Source organism: Monodelphis domestica, chromosome 7 (genome assembly GCF_027887165.1).
Source record: "Monodelphis domestica isolate mMonDom1 chromosome 7, mMonDom1.pri, whole genome shotgun sequence".
Taxonomy (NCBI): domain Eukaryota; kingdom Metazoa; phylum Chordata; class Mammalia; order Didelphimorphia; family Didelphidae; genus Monodelphis; species Monodelphis domestica.
Window position 1 is genome coordinate 204,802,743 of NC_077233.1, and position 21,705 is coordinate 204,824,447.

Below are 21,705 nucleotides of genomic sequence, written 5' to 3' on the forward strand. Positions count from 1 at the left end.
TCTGCAACTTCAGAGGGTAGAATGAAGACTAATAGGTATAAGTTACAAAGATTTTGATTCAGTCTCAAGAATTTTCTACCTTTCAAGAATGAAATGGTTTGTTTTGTGAGGCAGCTCTTAATTTCATTTCTTGGTACATAGTAGGTACTTCATGAGTGCAAACCGACTAACAGTGAGCTACTATCACTGGAAGCGTTCAAAAGTTAGATAGATTTTCCTGTACTAGGTGGGAAGCTCGCCTGGAAGACCTCTGCTGTTCCCCATTGAGTGATTCTGGTCAAGATGGACTAAAGAGATGGCAATGATCTGAATGATACATAAAACTTCCAGGAGCCTTTGGGTAGGGGCTGGATTAGGTGACCTCTGGAGTCCTTGTAACTCCTTGATTTAAGTTTTAAGATTCTCAAACGCTTTGCATAAAAGCAAGATTAGACTCTCGGGGGCTCTTGAAAATATGTCAAACAATCACAAAATTTTGGAGCTTAAAAAGAACTTAGAAGATCATTTGGTCCAATTTCTTTATATAAGATAACTGAGGCTCAGAGAGAATGAGTGATTTATAAAGACTGAAAAGCAAGTTTTTGGCAGAGATAAAGCTAGAATCTAGGTCTCTCCACTCTAAGGCCAATTCACTTTCAGCTTTCTCATGCTGCCTCTATTCCTGCATTCAAGTCATCAGTCCTGTGGTGATTATGAACCTCAAAGGTTCACATAATTAGAGCTGCAAAGAACCTTAAGAAGAGGAACTAAAGCCCAAAGAGGTTTAAGTGACTTGCTCAAGATCACACAGTTAAATCACAAAGGTAAGATTCAAACCCAGGTTCTCAAACTCCAAATCCCATGTTTCCACTGACCCCACTGCCTAGAAGCAAATGATCAAGCTGATATACTTTCATAGCAATCGCAGATTTTAATGTTCAAGAAAAATTAAGTCCATCATACACAATTAAAAATATAGGAAAGTTCATGCAGACATGAAGCTTCCAATTCAGCAATTTTAGCTGCTTTTAGAATGAAGATTACATATCAATACAGTACATTTTATAGTCGCCAAACAACTTCACTTGAAGTTTTATACTGTGATTTATACATCTTTTCTTTGTATTTTACACTTTCCATCTTGCACACTTGATCAACCTGTGTTGTTTTACCTTATGGCAAGAAAAATTAAGCAAAATACATGCTTATTTCCCTTTTATTAAAACATAAATGGATGAAAATGCTTATGCATATAGAATACTTCAAAAAGTAACAATGAAGAACATGCAATTTAGTGATAAGGGGTAATTAAACATAAAAAATAAATCATAACCTCCATTGGAGCCTTTTATTGATCTAAGCCACCTTTTTCAAGTTTAGAATATTTCAGATGTAAATATTTAAAAGATGAATGAAAATGTACATTATAAAATGATAAAAAAGATAGACTGAAGGGAAAAGAAAAAAATGAAACAACTGATTCTGAATTTAACCAATTAAAACACTAGATATAATTTGGAAGATTGTTACATTATTATATGATAGATGCAGAAAATAGAAAAAAATATAGGTTAGTAATAATAAAGCTGACTCACACATGTTGCTATACTCTTGCTTTTAATTCTATGTCAAAAGATCATCAACTATTTTTGACCCATGTATGAAAATGAAATACCAGTAAACTGTTTAGTGAAGTATTTCTAAGTTATCTCCATTTTGCATGCTCTAACTTTTCAAAGGGTTTTGACATGTAAAGTTCCTTTAAAGCTTCCTTTTTCTTCTCTAACAAAGTATGCTTTTTATTTTGTTTCTTGAAGATAAGTTCGAATTAGTTTGTGGAGGTAATAATTTATGGTATTCTACATCAATATTGCAAGTACTCAGGAATCAAAAAAAGAAAAAAATTATTCAATAAGGTAAAGTCCTTACAAGTCTCATATTCCAACAAATAAGGCAATTCAGGGAATTTTTCTTATTTCCATTGTAAAACCAAGGTCACAGAAGACCTATTAAAATATGCAAGTACAGGAAAGTAGTGAATGGGGTCATAAGACACCTTAATGGAGTTATGACTTCCTAACTTCATTGAAAACAAACATATAACTAAAGATTTCCCAGAACTTTTCTTACAAATAAAAGTGTCGTTTTATCAGCACATTATTATAATCAGTAGGTTTATCTAATACATTTCACCACAAGTTTTTTCATACAATACATTGTAATCTGTGAAATTCTTCAACAAGAGCAATTCCTCCCCTCTATGAATTTTAAGTGTGGAAGTGATAGGTCCTGCAAATTACAGTTTCCACAAAGCAAACATCCTCCAGAAAGGAACTACTAGAGGTAGAAATTTAAAGCCGCCAACAATCATTAGAATTGACCTGCTTAATTCAAAATTACATTAATAGCTGATGCTAACAATATTTAAGGTGTATACTATAGGCAGAAATGTAACCCTGATTTTCATATTCACAATTTTCCCACATCACACCACACCTATTGTTACCATGGTACAGATTTTACTGTGTAATAATTTTTATTTTAGTGTATAGTTATTCTAAACAGAGTGCCTGGTTACTAATAATTCAGATAACCTAGCTAAAAGAAAAACATTATGTAAACACTTACACTGATGAATTCCATATGTGACTATAGCTTGAGGTCTTACATAATAAGTGGGCAAAGTCTTATTCCCATTTTTCCAATTTATTACATTTTCCTGGCAGGGTTTTATGCCTCATTTCACTCTCTAAGGTCTTGTCAAATGTTTCAAAATAACCTAATAAGTATTTTTAAAAAATTTGTCTAGTATGACCAAAATTCACAGATCATTTAAATGCATTTTACCTGTTGATGACCTAATTCAATTTGATATTCCATAAAAAAAAATTTTTAATACTACTCTAAATCAAGTTGGACTGCAGAAATGATCAACTAATTTTAATGATAAAAGAAACCCATTAGATATTCTGCCTCAGATCCAAATTGAGAAAAAGTCTCATTTTGAAATGAAGATGGTTTAGACATTTCTTGAGCTAAATGTATACAATGTATATAACAAGGCCAAAAGTGTATTAGGATTTCAATACTACTGAATCATTAGTGCAGCAGCCTTACAATAGGGCAGCCTCATAAAGACACAGAAGGATAGTTTTTCTACTTGAGACAAACAGTTCTGCACTTCAAGGAAAAAGTACATTTGAAGATTTTCCCTTCACTTTCACTCACTCGTATAGTACAAATATCCATGGCATAGTACATGTCTGGATAGCCACAGACATATATTAAGAAAATAGACACTATATCTAAATCCTGTTAGGAATAAAGAAGGCACCACTGATTTGAGGTTGTGTCCTGTTCACCACCAATAGTTAATTTTGTGTTGTTTGTTTCAACGTTTGCTCCATTAATGATTTTTTCCTGAAGATCTCACAGGAGACAATTACTGTGGTTTACGAACCACAAACAGCACACATTCATAGTAGTATTTCATCATAGAGAGATCATTCACAGTGTACGTTGACAAAACAGATTCTTGTTCTACCTGCCGTAGAAAATGTTACAATTATCAGTTTTTGATGTTAAATGGCTCATTTAGATTGTAAACAGGTTCATACTTCTAAATTCTACATGGCTCCAAATTTATCAGAGAATTTTAAAGCCTTGCAATTTAAGGCTAATTGGGAAAATACATATCTAAATTAGCTTAAAATCACCTAGTTATGATTTTGTAAAAAAAAGAAAAAAAATGCAGCCTCAAATACACAAAGCAGCAAACAAAAAAGCCTTCATGTTCAAAGTAGAGGTCTTGCTTTTAATGAAGTCAATATCCATTTTTAACTAGCAACATAATTTACATATAATTTGCTAATATTCTTTAAAATGTCGTATAATTCCACTCAATTCTTTAAATAACAAACCTTTCTATCACACATAGGGCCAAGATAAACTAAATATTTGGAGGTAACTGGGCCTAGACTGAATTGATTAGAATGTGAATTAGTGAACTATTTTTCAAAAAACTGAAATCTTCTGTATTTATAAGATTATATTTTAATACTGACAATGAAAACATTGTAAAAGACATTCTAGAACTCAGTATATCTATTCTGGATATTCAGCTAAACAAGATCATTGCTGAAAAATACACAGCACATAATAAGTAAATATAAACATTATTCAGAGCATTGTTTCAGTCTTTGCTTTTTACCTTTTCCAATAGAGAGAAAACCAATGACACTAGCTACCATTTCATGTGAGTACAAGCAGAGAATTAGAATGTACTAAGACAAAGAAAATTGGTGTAAGTTTCTGTGCCAAAGAACACAGCAGTTTAGTATGTAACCAGTGTCAGGGACAAGAAATGAAGTTAGAGGAGAGATAAGGAAAAGGAATCTTCTCGGCTCCCTAGGCAGCACCTACAAATGGTTGATGCACTTGTTATCTATATGCATAATGCCTCTTCTTTTGAGGATTCAGCATTATTGAGAAAGCATAGGCTGGTCAAATATAAAACAGCAAAACAGCAAAAAGACTGTGTATCCAGTCTAATCCTTATGTCAATCATTGGTATGATATATGCACCTATGGGCAAATGTTTGCTCTCTTCCCTCATAGTAATCTGAATATCAGTCATGTTTAGAGAAATAATGACAAAAAATTAAGATTTTTCTGCTACTCTTTAACTAATACAATTTTCTTTTACTTTACAAACTAAATTATTATAAGCACTGACAGTACTTAATCTGTATTCCATTCTTACCTCTATATGGAATCCATACTGAAGAACAACATTTTTTATATCCTCATAGCTCAATTCAATGGAAAGTTCATTTGCCAGATTTTCAAAGTGATATAGTAAAGGACCTATGTTTTAAAAATAAAATGCATCAGTTACCTACTTTCTAAATATGCACATTACCAGAGCATGAAAAAAGGTTCAAACAGCATCTTGTATAGATTTATGATAGTTCAGCTAATAATAAACTAAATGTTTTATTAGGTTAAAAATCTGAAGATGAATAAGGGCTAAAGGAATAAATAGCTTCATAATAAGAAAGGAAAGCATTTTTTATTCTTTTAGACAGACATAATGAAACTGAAAACAAAAAGGACAGGAAAAAATCATGAATTAAGTATGATTTAATGAAGACCTCTAGTTGGCTTATAAAAGCTTTTAAAAGTACACTATATTATAGTAGGTCTATGTAATTTCTTTTTTTTTTAAATAAGGTCTATGTAATTTCTAAATAGCTCTAATTCTACAAACCATACTTACTCTCAAACTACCACTTTCTATTCTCCCTCCCCCATTAGTTCTAAACAATTTTAGTATCTTTTTTCTACTGTTGTTATTCAATTTATCAGAAAGTTAATCAGTCTATAAACTGTTACTAAGGCAAACTTAATAAAATGACTTTAAACAAACTATCTAGTATCTTTCTTGATTCCTCATAATCTCACCAATATCCATTAGTTCCTTTTCTAACTAAAACAGACTTCACAGTTGGCTACTTCAAGGCTGTCTCACAATTACTACCAACTTCCATACCCTACCCGCCCTACCTTCTTTCAGTGCCAATTCTCAACCCTGAGTCACTTCCATCATGGCTTTTACACTCTTGCTCCCATGCTTTGGAAATCTTCTAGAGGAAGATAGAACCTCAAAAGCCTGACCTGTGCGTGTGCTATCCACAGCTTCAACCTACTATCTGTGTTATTCCACAATAATTAATTTCTTATCATATTCCATGTTAGAACAGTTCCAAAATAACCTCACTTCTATTCAGTCCCCATTTCTTCACTCAACAGATGGTCTCACTTCCTATTTCACTGAGATCTGTGCCACATGAACTCTCTCCCAAACCCTCTTCTTCATTTTTAAAAGCTTAACAGCAGCTGTTCTTTCATTCTCACAAGTCTTTGACAAATCCAACAGCCCAACTCAACATTTACTAAGCCAGACACTACAATAGACCATTGGTCATATAAAAAAAAGAACAATTCCTGACCTCAAGAAGCTTACATCCTTCTAGGGGAGGGGAAGACAAATGTATATAATACAATTCACAAAATATACAGAGAAATTTCCAGGAGGAAGGACATCTTAATCCAAGATAAATGGTACTTTCGGAAGGATAAAGTACAAAATGGATAGAAATATAGGAGAGACAGACTGTCAAAGAGAGTTATGAGAAAGTAGGAGGTGGGCCAGGTATTTGCTTTCCTCTTTAAAGCTAATATCTATAGAGATGGGAGGTCCTGGGTTCAAATCTGACCTCAGACACTTCCCAGCTGTGTGACCCTGGGCAAGTCACTTGACCCCCATTGCCTAGCCCTTACCACTCTTCTGCCTTGGAGCCAATACACAGGATTGATTGTAAGATGGAAGGTAAGGGTTTAAAAAAAAAAAAAAAAGCTAATATCTATACTTACTCCTTAGATTCCATCTATTTCCGTCTATGAAAAGATAATGCTTTTATATTTATCTCTTTTCTTTTTGGCATCTTTTATTTTTTCTCCCTTTACTAATTATTCTTTTTTTTCTTGCCTTCACATATGCAATTCTCTCCTACCACAAAACAAAATGAAATACAATTTCAATCCTTTAACCCCATCTTTATCTAAAATCTTATTTTTCTTTTTCATAGCTGAATTTCTACTCCTCTGCCTCAGAATGATGGAGACACTGCCTGTTTTCTCAAAGGTCCTGCCAGAGAAGCACAAGGCAATACACCAAAGAGGAAAGGTTTAGAGAATGGGCTCATAAATATCATCTCAGGACCAGTCTAATTAATATCTTCAAAAATGCTTTTGGACAGGGTAGTTGCAAGGAGATTAACTTTTCTGACTAAAGAAAATTTCAAATATTATAAAGCAATAATCAGTGGAGATGTAATTTGAGGCAGTAAAGGAAATATTTATGCTGAGGAAATCATAGATCTTTGAAATAGTGAAGGAATATTAATTGCTAATCATGTCAAAGACTAATCTATATTTTCTACTTGCCTTTATTATCTATTTCTTTGAGTCCTGGCAATTTGCTTCTATTCTTTTTGCTCCTGAAGGTTCATTAGATTCATTTTCTTTTGCCCTTCAATCCTTTCTACTGCTAGACTATTTTTTAAACAAAACAATCAGACCATCTTGTTAACAAATATTCAGATTTTTGATGCCATCTTAAGAACTAAACCAACCTTTAAGGCAGAGGCTTGGGTAATGACATATCTTATTTATATCCTTTAATAAAAATAAATGTTTAGACTTCCAGAAACAACAATATCATTCCATGCCTGAAGTCTTTTGTCAAAGGATTTATCCCTTATGCTGAATACAAAGTGCACATCTTTAAATCTAGCAATTTTGTTTTCTCCTTAAGTAAAAGAAAAGTAAAACTCAATTTTCCTCTGAGATTAATCAGTTAAATTTTAAATACTATTAACAAAAGAAAGCTATTTTGAAGCTAAGTATTTTAAAATAGTATTCATGAAAAAAGCAAGCAAAAATTCTAACTATATTAATAAGACTACATAAGTAAAGTACTAATTGATTAGACACAAGGAACTCAAGTTATTCATCTTGATTTCTTTTAATACTGAAAAATTTTAATACCCTTCCTTGACAGGTTTCTTGACATCAGCCTCTTCCTCTCTCTCTTTTTTTTGACCATGAGAAAGCACTTTTTAATATGTTATTTATTAAATCATGTGGTTACAAAAAAAATATGAGAGCTCAAGGTTTGCTTCTCATGACTAAAGGAAATATGTTGAGACTTGCTATATATATTATCATTCTAAGAGATAGACAAGTTTTTTTTTTACTTGGTGAGAGAAAGATAGTAACAACAACTAGTATTTTTACAGAATTTTGAGTTTTGCAAAATGCTTTACAAATCTTTCATTGTATCTCCAGAACATCTATGGGAGACAGATGTTATTATCCCAATTTTATAGATGAGGAAATAGTCAGATAGAGAGTATCACTTGTCCAAGCAAGGTCACACAGCTACTAAGTGTTTGAGGCTACATTTGAACTCATATCTCATGGATTCCAAATCTAATGTTCTATTTGATATACCATCTAGTTGTCTATTTTATTTTTTATTTTTTTTAAACCCCTTACCTTCCATCTTAGAATCAGTACTGTGTCTTGGTTCTAAGGCAGAAGAATAGTAAGGGCTAAGCAACGGGATTGAGTAACTTGCCCAGGGTCACATAGCTAGGAAGTGTCTGAGGCCAGATTTGAATATAGGATCTCCCATTTCTAGGACTGGCTCTTAATCCACTGAGTCACCCAGTTGCCCCTAATTGTCAATTAAAAAAAATAGTCCTTCTCTTTCTCAAACTTAAGTCAAACTTCCCACTCTTCAACCTGTTCCCAATTGCCCATATCTAATCTGACAGGTCTCCTTGCCCTGAATGAAGGAAAGAAGCCACCCTTCTGGCTGAAAATCAGAGCATTCTGACTATTCATAGAATCACTCCATGTCGACCAACTAAACTGTCTTTTCTTCTGTTTACTTCAAGATCAAGGAGGTATACCAGCAGACAGTTCCAACACGGACTCCTAAATTGAAGTCTATGGTAATCACGAAACTTCCTACTAAGCCACCATCAGGGCACATCAAAAAACCAGTTCATCATTCTGATTTTGGAAAGCTGCATGTCATAAAGATGGTTAAATCTAACACTTATCTTCAAGTAGGAGGGAAAAGGTAACAAAGGGGCTGTGGCCACCATGACAAGTCTTATTCACCAGCAGAAAGATGTGGAAAACTGCAGAAGAACAAGAAGGTCAAGGGCCAACATCTTGGTGCATGATGGAGCAGGAACCATCATTGGGGGGTGGGGGAGAGGGCATTCAGCCTGAAAACACAGTGCATTGACTTTGCATCACATAGTATCTAAGACTAGGGATATTTAAGTTTTTATTTTTGTTTTTAAAAGTTGTACTCAAAACATTCACAGATATGTGGGGGGAAATAAGGTACAAGATCCATCTAACTTCTTAGCCTCTTCTTTCTTTGAATCCAGCCCATGGAAAATCCGCAGGTTATACTTTCAAATATTTGAAAAGCTGTTAAATGGGGCTTGGACTTCTTATTCTTGGCCACAGAAAAGACCTGCACTGCTGCCACTGCCACTGCCTCCATGGGCTCCCACACCTTCCGATTTCCACCACTCGTCTCCCAGATCGTCAGCCATTCCTAATCCAAGCAATGCACGCCGCAGCAGTGGATGCTTTCCGATGCAATCACAGTCTCTCCCTCCACGGGGCTCTCTAAACCTAGATGCCGCCGTTTGCCCTAGTATAGCAAACATGAGGTACAAGGATCCTGCACTTAGCAGCAGCTGCCAACAGCTGCTCCAGCGCCTCCCAGAAGCCTCTTCCTCTCTTAAATCTCCTCTTCACAGTTACTAAAATAATCTTCCCAAGGCACAGGGTTTATCATTTCATTCTTGCTCAAAAACTTTTTATCGGCTCCCAAATGCATTTATGATAAAATACAAACTCTTCTTCCATCTAGCTCTAACCAACTCCTTCATCTAATCTTATTTCATATCATCCCCTCTTTGTATATTCTAGGTTCCAGCCAAACTAGACTACTAGCCACTTCCTAAAACTGACAGGTCATCTCCTATTCCTATGTGTTTTTAAGTCACTTACAAGTTTAGAATTCATTCATCTTGCTTTTCAAAATCCTTATTATGTTTCAAGGCTTAGTTCAACTGCCAACTCCTCTATAAAGTCTTCCCTGAACTCCTTAGTTGCTGGTGCTCTCTCACACCTCAAATATTTCTACACCTTGCCTTTGTCCTTTTTTCACTTCCTACCATATATTATATTTATTTGTGTTAAAAAAAAAAGGAGAATGATGTAGTCTATAAAGCAACGTATCTGAAGTTAAGAAAACTGGAGTTCAAATCCCACTTCTGCCACCTATATAACTTTGGGTAAATCATTGCACTTCTGTAGGCCTCAGTTTGCCCAGCTGCAAAATAAGGAGATTGGATTCAATGAGGGCCCCTTTCAGTTCTAAATCTATGATGCCATGTTGTCTTCCTTCAGTATGATAGAAACTTCGTTAAGGACTATCATTTTTAAAAAATATGAAATATGTATATGTTAAAGGACTAAGACATAAAACTAGCCTTTGAAAAAAACGAACTACTATGAATATGGATCATTCCTGTAGGTGGGGAGGGACATGTAAAGAAATATAGGATCATTAATAGATTAATGGACTTTTTGGATTCACTTACATATTGCTTTTTTGTTTTTCAGTCATTTCAGCAATGTTTGACTCTGTGATGTCATTTGGGATTTTCTTGGCAAAGATACTACAGTGATTTGCCATTTCCTTCTCCAGTTCATTTGACAGACGAGGAAACAGAGGCAAACAGGGTCAAATGATTTACCCAGAATCACATAGCTAATAAGTGTCCAAGGCCAATTTTGAGCTCAGGTCTTCTTGATTCTAGGACTGTTGCTCTCTCCATTGCCCTACCTAGTTGCCCTACATATTGCTTAACACTTAACAACCTTAACTAGAGCTGAACAGTCTAAGGCTTTTTCTGAGGGTATAAAAACTGAAAGGGGCATAGCACCTATATGTGCACAATGTATTAGTTGTCATGGAAAAGCAGCTAGAAAAAGAAAAATACAAGAAATCTTCAAAATGTCTTATTAAAAATATAAACTATAATAGTCTATTGTAAAATATGGTAAAAAAAAAGTTAAGAAACTAACTTAAATGAACACATTTGTGATTCCAAAGATACATACATCTGTATGTGTGTGTATATGTAAATATATATGATAAGTATATATAAATGTATGTGTGTATATATACATATATATATGCATGTATGTATACAAAAATAAAATTATCAATAACTTTAAAGTTGCACTGGAGAAGCTGATCTTGAAGGCAGGACATCTTGCCTTCAAGTCCTGCCTTTGTCAGACTAGTTGTAGGCTCTATGTAACTATTTAGATTATAAATTTCCAAAAAAAGAGACAACCTACACTGAGGAATGGAGTTTCCTCACCTTAAAGTTTTCTATAATAATGAAATCACAGGTCTAGTCCTTATGCCTATCTTAAGAGTTGCATGGAGCTTTAAAAGATTTTTATAAAATGTCAGGGAATTATAACGTCAAAATTAGAAAAGATCTCAGAGATCATCTGCTCTACCCCTATCTGAACAAGGATACCCTCTATCACAATCCTAAAATGATAATTCAGCTTCTAGTAATGGGAAACCTTCTACTTTCTGTGGTTACCTAATCAACTTTTGATCAATTCTAAACATAACAAAGTTTTTAGGCTTTTGTCAAACCAAATAGGCCTCTCATCAGATTCTTAGAGAACTGGATATATTTAAATGTATTTGAAATGCCAATTGCACGATTAGCAGAGAGCACTTTAATGGACAAAATTGTATGCAATATTTATTCACTCATCAAACAATTATTATTAATCATAAATTATAATACCAGTATTGCTAAGCATCTGCTACAGATATAGCACACCAGTAGGTTTTAGGGTGAAACGCAAAATTTAGATAAGACTTGGTCCCCAACTTCATAATCCTTCCAGTTTAGTACAGAGATAATATACCAACATGATAACTGTAGTAGACAATGTTACATCAGAGTGTAATTTACAAAGCAAAGTGCTAAAGAAGTGAAGGAGGAAGAAGAGGAAATGCTTGGGAATAGAGGAAATGGCTAAGAACTGGTGGTACTTAAAGGAGGGGCAAAAATTCAGGAGGTTAAGAAGGGGACTAATTCCAGTTATATAGAAAAAACTAAGGAAAGGCATAGAGCAGACATGAAAACAAAGGGTTAGGGGATAAAGTGTAGTACTATTTGGTTGAAGCATGAAATTCACAGGAGAGTGATAAGAGATAAGGCTGGAAAGGAAATGTGTATTAGGTTATTGGAGGGGCTTTGAAAAGAAGAGTAGAAACTTCACTCATGAGGCAACAAGGTAACACTAAAGATTTCTGAAAACAGCATGATCAAATTTAGACAAAAGAATATTCTGACAATATTATAGTAGTAATCCAGTTGGGTGATTAAGTAACTGATATGAGAATTAAGGGAAAGGAAGAGTCAAAGATATACCGGAAACTGGGTGAATGGTGATTCCATGAACAGAAATGGTAAAGTTAGGAAGTTAAACAGTTAAGGGAAAATGATAAGCTTAATTTGAAAAAGGCTGAGTTCAAGGTTCTAGTATAATATATCTTGATATCTATATATAAATTTGCGGGTCTGACTCTCAGAAAAGCAGACAGGAGATACAAATCTGAGAGTCATCTGCATACAGATGGCAGTTAAGCAAGGAGGAAAAGAGAGCTACAGTGAGAGCTCCTTAGGGAATAACCACATCAAGTGGCTGAGTATTAGTCTCAATAGCTATCATAATACCACCCCCCAGGGACCAAGAAAAATCAAGATTAGGTCCGGAAATTCCCTTCCCTATAGGCCAGGAAAGAGCTGACAACTTAAGTCTACATTTTTAAAAAAAAGTAGTACAAACCTCGTCCCCCCATTGCCAATCATTCTTTTTCATTTGGTTTTTAGTATTTCCGACTAGTCATGGAAGAAAAGAAAAGGTACAAAAATCACAATTTACATAAGAAACTCATTTGTTCCAGAAGACATCCCTGTGAATCAGACAGATTAGGTATCTTGTTCCCATTTCAAAAATGAGGAAATTGTGATTCAAACAGGTTGAGTGATGGAGTTGGGACTAGAACTCAGTTCTGCTTCCTAGTCCAGTACTCTTTCCACTAACAGACACAGATATTATGAGTAATTAGTTTCACATATAACTTCATAAAGTCAAAGTGTCTATAAACCATGCAAAAGATAGCCTAGTTACTGATTTATCTTGGGTATGAATTAGTATTACCATACCCTTTTCCAGGCTTCTAATGTTTTTGTTACAACTTTTCTAGATAAGTTTAGAAAAGGCTGGTAAAAATTGGAGATTGTTGGATATACAAAATTATGATAGCCTTAAATACAAATATAGTAATGATACAAAGTTTAAGGTATTAAGTTTCATTAAAAAATTAGAAAAAAGTATGAGGGGATGAGCAGCAATTCAAATAGAGTACCTTATGGCTTATAATGTATTCCCCTAAAAAAATCCCTGTAAGGTATATAGTACTATAAAAGAAGTATTATCATCATTTTAAAGATAAGGAAATTTCAGCGCAAAAAATTTTAATAACCTTCAACCCAGTTAACATAGCTAGTTAAGCAGTAAAGCCGGAACACCTTTGAAATTTCAACCTAGCATGGTTGGATAACAATATGACACATAATAACTCACAAAAGTCTATGGACATAGTACAACTTACCTAGATTTATCCAAATTCCTCCTGGTTTCAGTATTTTCCATATTGTATCAATGTAATCAATGACATTATGGGCTGTGTCTATGAAAAAACAGGTAGCAATACAGTCCCAGGTATCTGATGAAAAAAAACAAAGAAAGAAAAATAAAAGGCTTGGAATATGCTGTGGTCTGGCAATAAATCTATGGTGAGGGGCAATACAATCAGCTTGAAGTAGATTGTAGGATATGAAAATGGAAAATTCCAAAAATTGATAATCTTGAGAGTGAGGCAATGGGTAGACAATATGGAGAGAAAGGCCAAACAAATATAATATCTGGAGTAAACACTGAATTGATCTATTAACACTGGATTCCAGGATAATGTCTTTACAAATATATACTTAGACTAGTTAAGAAAGTGAATTAAGAAAATAAAACCTGAGTGAGATCTGCAATAATAATTCTGGTTAGGTAATGATACAGATAAGGATAAGTACATTTACCTTTATCAAGTTGTTTGTAGGCATTAACATATCAGATTAATATATAACACAAGTTATATACATGCTAATATTGTGGTTTTAGGACTTAAGAAGCAATTACTGATTGTATTTGGATACTGTATTTGAGACTCATTCTTGCTTTGTGGAAGGCTCATAAGTACCTCAGGAATCTTTGGACTGCCCTAGTAGCTTTAGTTATTCTAGTATGGAAACAACTTTTTAATTAGCCTTAGAGGAATAAGGATGACAATTGGAGGCAGGACTAAACCAAAGCATTTGGCATCCTCTCTGTGTCACTCAAATTCTAAGTTCTTTTGGAGAAAGGCAGGAACAATAATGCCCAGACTATAGCTTACCAAGGGCTGTAGTAACTTTTTTACTTTAAACAAGATGGAGACTTAAGAAAAGTCTCTTTCCTTTGGAAGGGAAAAAGAAGAAAGAGATAAATACTACCATCAAGTCTATGACCAAGGGGTCCAGCCCTATAGTAGATAAAGGCCTATGTGTTTCCTCTGTCAAGGGAAAGTAGTCTGAGACTATAATTCCAAAGTCCAACACAAATTATTACATTAGTTAAAGAATTTGTTTTGTCTATAAAACCACATTTAAAAAATTAATCATTAAATTATCTCTTCTAGAATTATAAATTCTTCATATAATAGAAGGAAATTTAAAGTAACAATTGTTTATTAAATGTCCCCTATGTGCTAGGTATTGTGCTAAGTGATGGGAATACAAAGAAAAACAAAAAACAGTCCTTGCTCTCAAGAAGCTCAGTCTTATAGGAAAGACAACATGTGAATAACTATGTACAAAAAAGATATAGGTAAGATAAATAGATCATCAAAAGATGGCTGAAATTAGCATTGAGGGGAATGAGGACAGGATTCCTGTAGAAAGTGAGACTTTGGCTGAAACTTGAAGCCAGAGAAATGAGGCAACGTTGAGGAGGGAGAAATCCATATATAGCAGATGGTCAATAACAATGTCAGGAATCTAAAGATAAGAGTATCTTGTGTAAAGAATAGCAAGGAGGTCAGTGTCAGTGGAACAGAGTATGAGAGGAGTAAAATGGAAGAAGATTAGAAAGCTAGGAAGAGGCCAAGTTATAAATAAGACTTTAAAAGTTAAAAGATTTTACATGTGATCCTGCAGGTAATAAGAAGTCATTGATGTTTACTGAATGGGAGGATGGGATGTGTATATATGTATGTGTGACATGGTCAGACTTGAACTTAAGGAAGATCAATCTGATAGTTGAATGAAAGCTGGACTGGAGTAAAGAGGCTTGAGTGAGGGAGACTAATCAGAAGGCTATTGCAATAGTCCATGTGTGAGATGATGAAGGGCCTGCACCAGGATGGTGGCAATGTCAAAGGAAAGAAGAGGATATATGTGAGATATTATAAATAAAGGTAAAATTGACAATATTTGGGCAATTGAAGCTAAAATCTTGCCATTGCTACAATCAAGATATCAAACTGATTAATCAAATTATTTGTCTATAAGAGAGATTATAGCTATGATAAGATAATCAATGTGCAAATTATTTTTAGAAAGTATAGTGAGTGAAGTCTTAAAATACCTTTTAAAAATTTTCTAATTCACTCTTCCCTTTCTTTAAATCAGTTAAGATAAAAAAAGATATTTTACATTTAAAATTCTAATTTGTACCAAGATTAACAACTGATTTAGAGCAGATTTCAGAGAGACTATAAAGTAAGAATGCATTTATTTCATATTAACAGAAATTACTTTTAAAGTATACTCATGTGCTTGCGCTTCTGATAATTAGGAGTCAAAGTGGGCAAAAGAAACCTCAGGGAAAATGGATTTCCACTCTTAAAGAGGCTATGGTATAGTATACAAGGAGCCTATCTATTCAGATCAATGAGAAAGGTAGAATTGAATGGTGTGGGCATAATATTAAAAAATAGTATATAGTTTTAGCTATGTCATATGTGCCAAATTTTGGGGCCAGTTGGGTGGAAAATGTTTCTCCAAAATATTACAAAATATTATTAGTATTGGGTAAAGAGTAGGATTCAGAAAGCCTAGGTTCTAGCCCTTACCAGCTGTATGATATTGGGTTGACAAATTGCAATTTATTAATCTGTAAAATAGTGATAAGGTACTCCTCATCACCTACCTTGTGGGGCTGTTATAAAGATCAATTAAGATAATGAATGTTAAAGTCACTTTGAAAAACACAAAGCACAATTCAAAACTATTTTTTTCCTTCATGCAAATATTTATATTGTATACCTGAGGAGTCAGATAAGGTACAAAGCTTAGGTAAGACATGGCCTCTGCCTACAGGGAATTTTTAGTCTAAAAGGAAAATAAGAAATAGAACTGTATTAAACAATATTACACAATAAATGCAAAAAGAGTAAGAAATTCAAAGGAAAAGGATTCACTAACAAGAAAGATTGAAGGGTTTCAGTTATAAAGAACCATAGCGATATTAAAGATGTATTCAAAAGCTGACTTTAATAAGCAAAGTGTTCAGACTTATAGATATATTTCTGAAATTTCACATGATTGATCTCTGAATCCTTAAATTGGAGTGGACTTAAATTTTGTTGAACTTAAAAATTAAGACTCTGTTATTGTGAAGAGCTGCAGCTGATGGCAGACATATTGAAGGGATCTTTTGGAAACACAGAGGCCTGACTTTCCATTTAAATAGGTCTGAACCAGGGTTTCCACAAGGGATAAGTATTTTCACTAGGAATGATAGATTTACTAAATACTATTCCTGAACACCTGGCTTTACAATTGTGTTGCAACTCGTTCTTTTATCTTGTAATTGGATGCCAATATTATATTAATACCTTTACTGTTTCCCTTGTTTGACATCCCAAAAACCCTCAATGCAAGAAACCTATAATAAACAGTGCAGTGTGGTCAGACACTCTCTGTATGTGCTGGCCTGCTGACATGCTAAAGATCTGCCTCTCTGTGTCTCTTGTCTGTTCAATTCATGCCTCTTCTTCTCTAGTCCTTAAACCTCATACCCTTATTTTCTATTCTCCCCCCATAGGTGATTAAACCTATGCAAGAATTTTTGGAGGGACTGGACGACTACAGAGATCAAGAGAGGCCTCACAGAAACAATGGTATCCAAATGGGCTTGTGGGATGGACAGAAATTCAGTAAGTGAGGCTGGGAGTAAGGGCATTTTTTAATAAAGTCATCACTGTAAAAAAAAAAGATAAAGTCATCACTGTGAAATAGGGCACAGACGTGAGTTCAGAGCATGTTTAGGGGACAGAGCACACAGTTTGAATTAGCTAAACAAAGTGTATCAAAGGAAGCAATATGAAATAAGGCAAGAGATCTAGATGTCAGACTGTGAATGCCAAGAAAAGGAGCTTGAATTTCTGTAAAATTCCCAATGGTTTCTACATGACAAAAGTTCCTATCCATTTTAGGGCACATAACCCAAGGTCAAAGACAAAAAGACCTCATATACACCAAAATATTTGGTGGTACTATTTGTTGTTGTTGAGTCATTTTCAGTTTTTTGTGTGAGCTCAATTGGGAGTTTTCTTGACAAAGATACTGGAGGAGTTTGCCATTTCCTTCTCCAGCTCATTTTACAGACATGGAAATTGAAGTAAACAGGGTTAAGTGGCTTGCCTAGGGTAACACAGCTAGTAAGATTTAAACTCAGGAAGGTGAGTATTTCTGACTCCAAGCCAAGCACTATATCCATTGTATCAACCTAGCTGCCCAATGCCCAGTACTCTTAGTGGCAGCAAAAATTGGAAAGCAAAAAGCAGAAAATCACTGATTATGGCTGAACAAACTGTGGTACATGAATAGAATACCACTCCATCATAAGAAATAATGAATATAAGGAATTCCATGAAACATGTATGAACTAATGTTAACTAAGCAGAAGTATACAGAACAATATATGTAAAATATTGCAAACAAAACTATACTAAAAGTAGCTAATCTCAGAAATTAAATGAATAATGCTAGTCTCAGAGAAGAGTTCACAAAACACACTTTCTTCTTTTCTGTAGAGAAGTGGAAGAATTTAGGAACTAAATGTTGCACATACTGTCATACACAGGACTTTTGTCAGTTGTTTTTGTTTACTGATTTTTCCCTTCATTACAAGGATTGGTTCAATGATGGCAGCAATGAGATGATGGTTCAGTTAGTGAAAAAATGAGTGGCATAAAAAAGGTACTTAAAAAATAGAATAAACTGCTTCAAGGAGCAATCAATTTCCTATTATTGAATGAATGAAGCATTAAGGACTTGCTATGGATAAAGCACTGTAAATACAAAAAGAAAAGATTTTCTTTGCTCTCAAGGAATTCCCATTTTAATGGTGACAACATATTAAAGTTTCCAAGTCATGGAGAGGTCCCATAATCCTTAGATTACAGCAGCAAAGTACATGGAAATACTTCTTAAATGTTATTTCAGTGATAAAAACATATCAATACCTGATCCATAATCATTTGACAATGCCAAGGGCTTTGGTGATGAAATTGATTTTCTGGGTCTTCAATAGTTATGGCTGCAGCACTACAGGAGCAGTAGCTAGGCTGCAACTTCACAGGGGCTGATTTCCAGGATGATGGCTAGAATTTATTTTATTCATTGTATTTGTATCCACAGTATCTATTATAGTATATAATGCCTGGCAGACAAGTAGGTGCTTAATTGGTATTGTTGGACTAGATCAATTCATGTTTCTTGGAAGCTTTGAAGGCAGCAGTATTGTATTTGTTATCTTGCATTTTGGTCTTCCCTGTCATTAAAATAATTTTCTATGTTGTGTTTCTTTTTGTTGTTGTTTCTCTCATTTTCTAAATTTTTTCTTTCTTTTTTTTTTTAACTTAAAAACTGTTAAAGTTGGGCTCTGTTCCTGTGATGAAAGGAGTACTATTCCAACCTTCAGGCTCTTCATGCAGCTGACTTCAGAGCTAGATCTGGGGATCTATTAGCTTTCAGTTGTTCCAAGGTGGTATGATTTAAAGAGACATATTAATACGACCCTGGCCTGTGTTCCACCTTTATCCCTGTGGCTGCAAGTACTAATGTGTACTAATGCTCCTTCTCAATCTGAGATTTTGACCCATGACTGCAACTTGGATCTGTGCATGGGCAATGTGACAAGAGTCTTGCACCCAGACAGCAAAGGGATCCATCTAATCTCCTATTGGGCAGTTGTCTGACTCTCCTCATCACCCGTGGCTGAGAGCTCAAAAAGCCTTTGCCATTCAGTCACCCCAAGATCTGTTGCCACAGTGAGGGCCTGCTTTGGTGTGCTCTATTTCCACCCCAGTGCAACAGATCTTTCATGTCGGTCTTCTACGTCTTTTGTGGGTTATGCTATTCCAGAATTCATTTTCAGGCATTGTTATCATAGTTGTTTAGAGGGCAATTTGGTAGAGATCGGATGGGTCTGTGTACCTCCTCTACCATCTTGGCTCTACCCTCCTCCCTTCCTTAATTGCCAAATCTTAATGGCATTTTCTCATTTCTCATCATTCTTGAGTTCTCCACAACTTTGATACTATTTATTGATCACCCTCTTCTTGATAGTTTCTTTTTAGATCTTGGTGACACTATACTATTCTAGCTATCTTCCTATCTAATTGCTCCTTCTTAGACTCCTTTGCTAGGCAACTATAGGCATCCATCAGGACTCTTGTTCTATAGCTTCTTCTATTTCCCCATTTCCCTTGGTGATCTTATCAGTTGCCACAGATTCAATTATTATCCCTATGCTGATGATTCTATATACTTATATAGCCCTAATATCCAGGCTCACATTTCCAAATGGATGTTCCATAGATATTTTAAACTCCACAACACAAACTAAACTCCTCATTTCCCCTCTGTCTCCCAAACCTCCCCTCTGCCAAACTTCCCTATTACTATTGAGGGAATCATCATCTTAAGTCACCCAGGCTCACAACTGGGTGTCATATTTGATTACTCACCTTCTTTCACCCTCCATATACAATTTTTTATAATTTTAACTTTGTAACATCTCTTTTATGCTCCCTTCTTTCTCTGACCTTGCCACTAACCTGTACAAGTCTTTATTACCTCATACTGAAAATAGCCTGCTAGCTTGTCTCTTGACCTCAAGTCTTCCCCTACTCCAGCTAAAATTCCACTTAGTTGTCAAAATGACCTTCCTGAAGTTCAAGTTTGATTATGTCACTCTCATATTCATTCCTCGGTGGCTTTTTACATTTCTAGCATTAAGTATAAATATTCTCTATTTGATATTCAAAGCTCTTCACAACCTGGTCCCTTCCTACTGTTCCAGTCTTCTTATACCTTATTCACTTCAACATGCTCTATAATCCAATAACATTATCATCTTTGGTGTTTCACATATAGAGCACTCTATCACCAAGCATCTTCACTGGCTTTCTGACTTGCCTAGAGTTCTCTTCCTTCTAGCTTCCTTTAAGTTCCAATACAAAAACTTTTCTTGATTTACCTTAACTGCTGGTTTCTTCCACCTACTAATTATCCCCATTCTATCCTGTGTATATTTTGCTTCAACATAGCTATTTACATGTTGTCTTCATTAGACTATGAGCTCCTGAAGAGCAGGGGCTGTTATTTATCTTCTTTGTATTCCCATTGTATGTATAGTGCCTAGCACACAGCAGGAACATGAATGCTTGCTGATGGATTTTTTTCTCTGTCACAGCCCTATCTCCTTTCACAGCCAAATTCCTAGTAAAAGCTCTTTATACTTACTCCTATCTCTTCAACCCCTCCTCAAAGTCTCAACTCCTTACAATTTGCATGCCAGAAACCTTCACATGACTGAGATGGATTTTCTCCAAGATAACAAGAAAATCTTCTAATTACTAAAGACTTTTTCTCATTTTCTATACTTCTTGATCTTGAAAGCAGTTTTTTATTTTGGGTACTTTACTTTTTCCTATGTACTATCCCATTCCTGGATTGTCAAGATATTGCTCTCTTTTGATTCTCTTATTTATCTAGCCACTTCTTTATTCAGTGTGCTTTGCTTTAATATATAATGTTCCATTTTCTAGGCACACACATCCCTCACAGAAGTGTCCTAGGCCCTGGTATCTTCTCTCTCTCTGTTGTTCTTTGGTGATTTCATCAGCTATTATGGATTCAATTAACTCTATGCAGGTGTGAAAGAGAATTCTTTATTATCTATCCTGACTTAACACTAACTTAAGTACCCCTACATAGTACCTCACTAGACTGAAGACAGGATTAACTCCCCCTTGTCTACTTTTGAATTGAATCAACAAAGATTAAACACCCTATTTAGAACTAGGTGAGAAGCTAGCAAGGTACTTAGAGAATTCACACCCTTAGAAATTCAATCAGCTGGGAATCTGTGAATCTTTTTGATGAGAACTTAACCTTCAGAAGGTGAGAAGTCAATCCTACAGACACTGCTAGACAGTTTCCACAGTGCTAGACAATTTGGAAATTGTGACTGGTCCCTGTGAAGAGGGGAAAGAAAGGACAAGAAGTCACCATAAAAAGCAAGCCCTGAACATTTTCAGAGCAGATTGTCTTTGAAAAGATAGTCTGAAGAGACTGTCTTTTGGAGATAGTCTTAGATAATCTTTGAGGGAGTTTCATTAGAGACTACAACTTGGATTGTGGGCTTGGAGCTTGGCTACTACTTGGATTGACTCTTGGATTACTTCATTGGTTGAGTAAAAGGCTGACCCCTTTCCTAGCTTCTGGAGAGACTAGCTTCCATCTTGGAGGAGGCTGTGTGGCTATTCATTACCAGCCTTCCTGGTTGATAGCTAATTAATCTCTTCCTATATTAAGCAGAACTAGAACAAAACATTTAGGTTGATAGGATAGATAA

At 34.9% G+C, this 21,705-nt stretch overlaps 1 protein-coding gene across 1 annotated transcript in view; it reads right to left on the reverse strand.

The window, feature by feature from the left end:
• Window positions 1-890: 890 nt before the first annotated feature.
• CARNMT1 (carnosine N-methyltransferase 1) overlaps window positions 891-21,705 on the reverse strand; it is a 46,683-nt gene continuing 25,868 nt past the window's right edge. The window contains exons 6-8 of the mRNA XM_001372623.5: window positions 13,358-13,471; window positions 4,742-4,845; window positions 891-3,523 (exon numbers count right to left, since the gene is read on the reverse strand). Of these exons, the coding sequence (XP_001372660.3) occupies window positions 3,422-3,523; window positions 4,742-4,845; window positions 13,358-13,471 (320 nt within the window). The 3' untranslated portion in view covers window positions 891-3,421. The remainder of the gene's footprint in view (window positions 3,524-4,741; window positions 4,846-13,357; window positions 13,472-21,705) is intronic.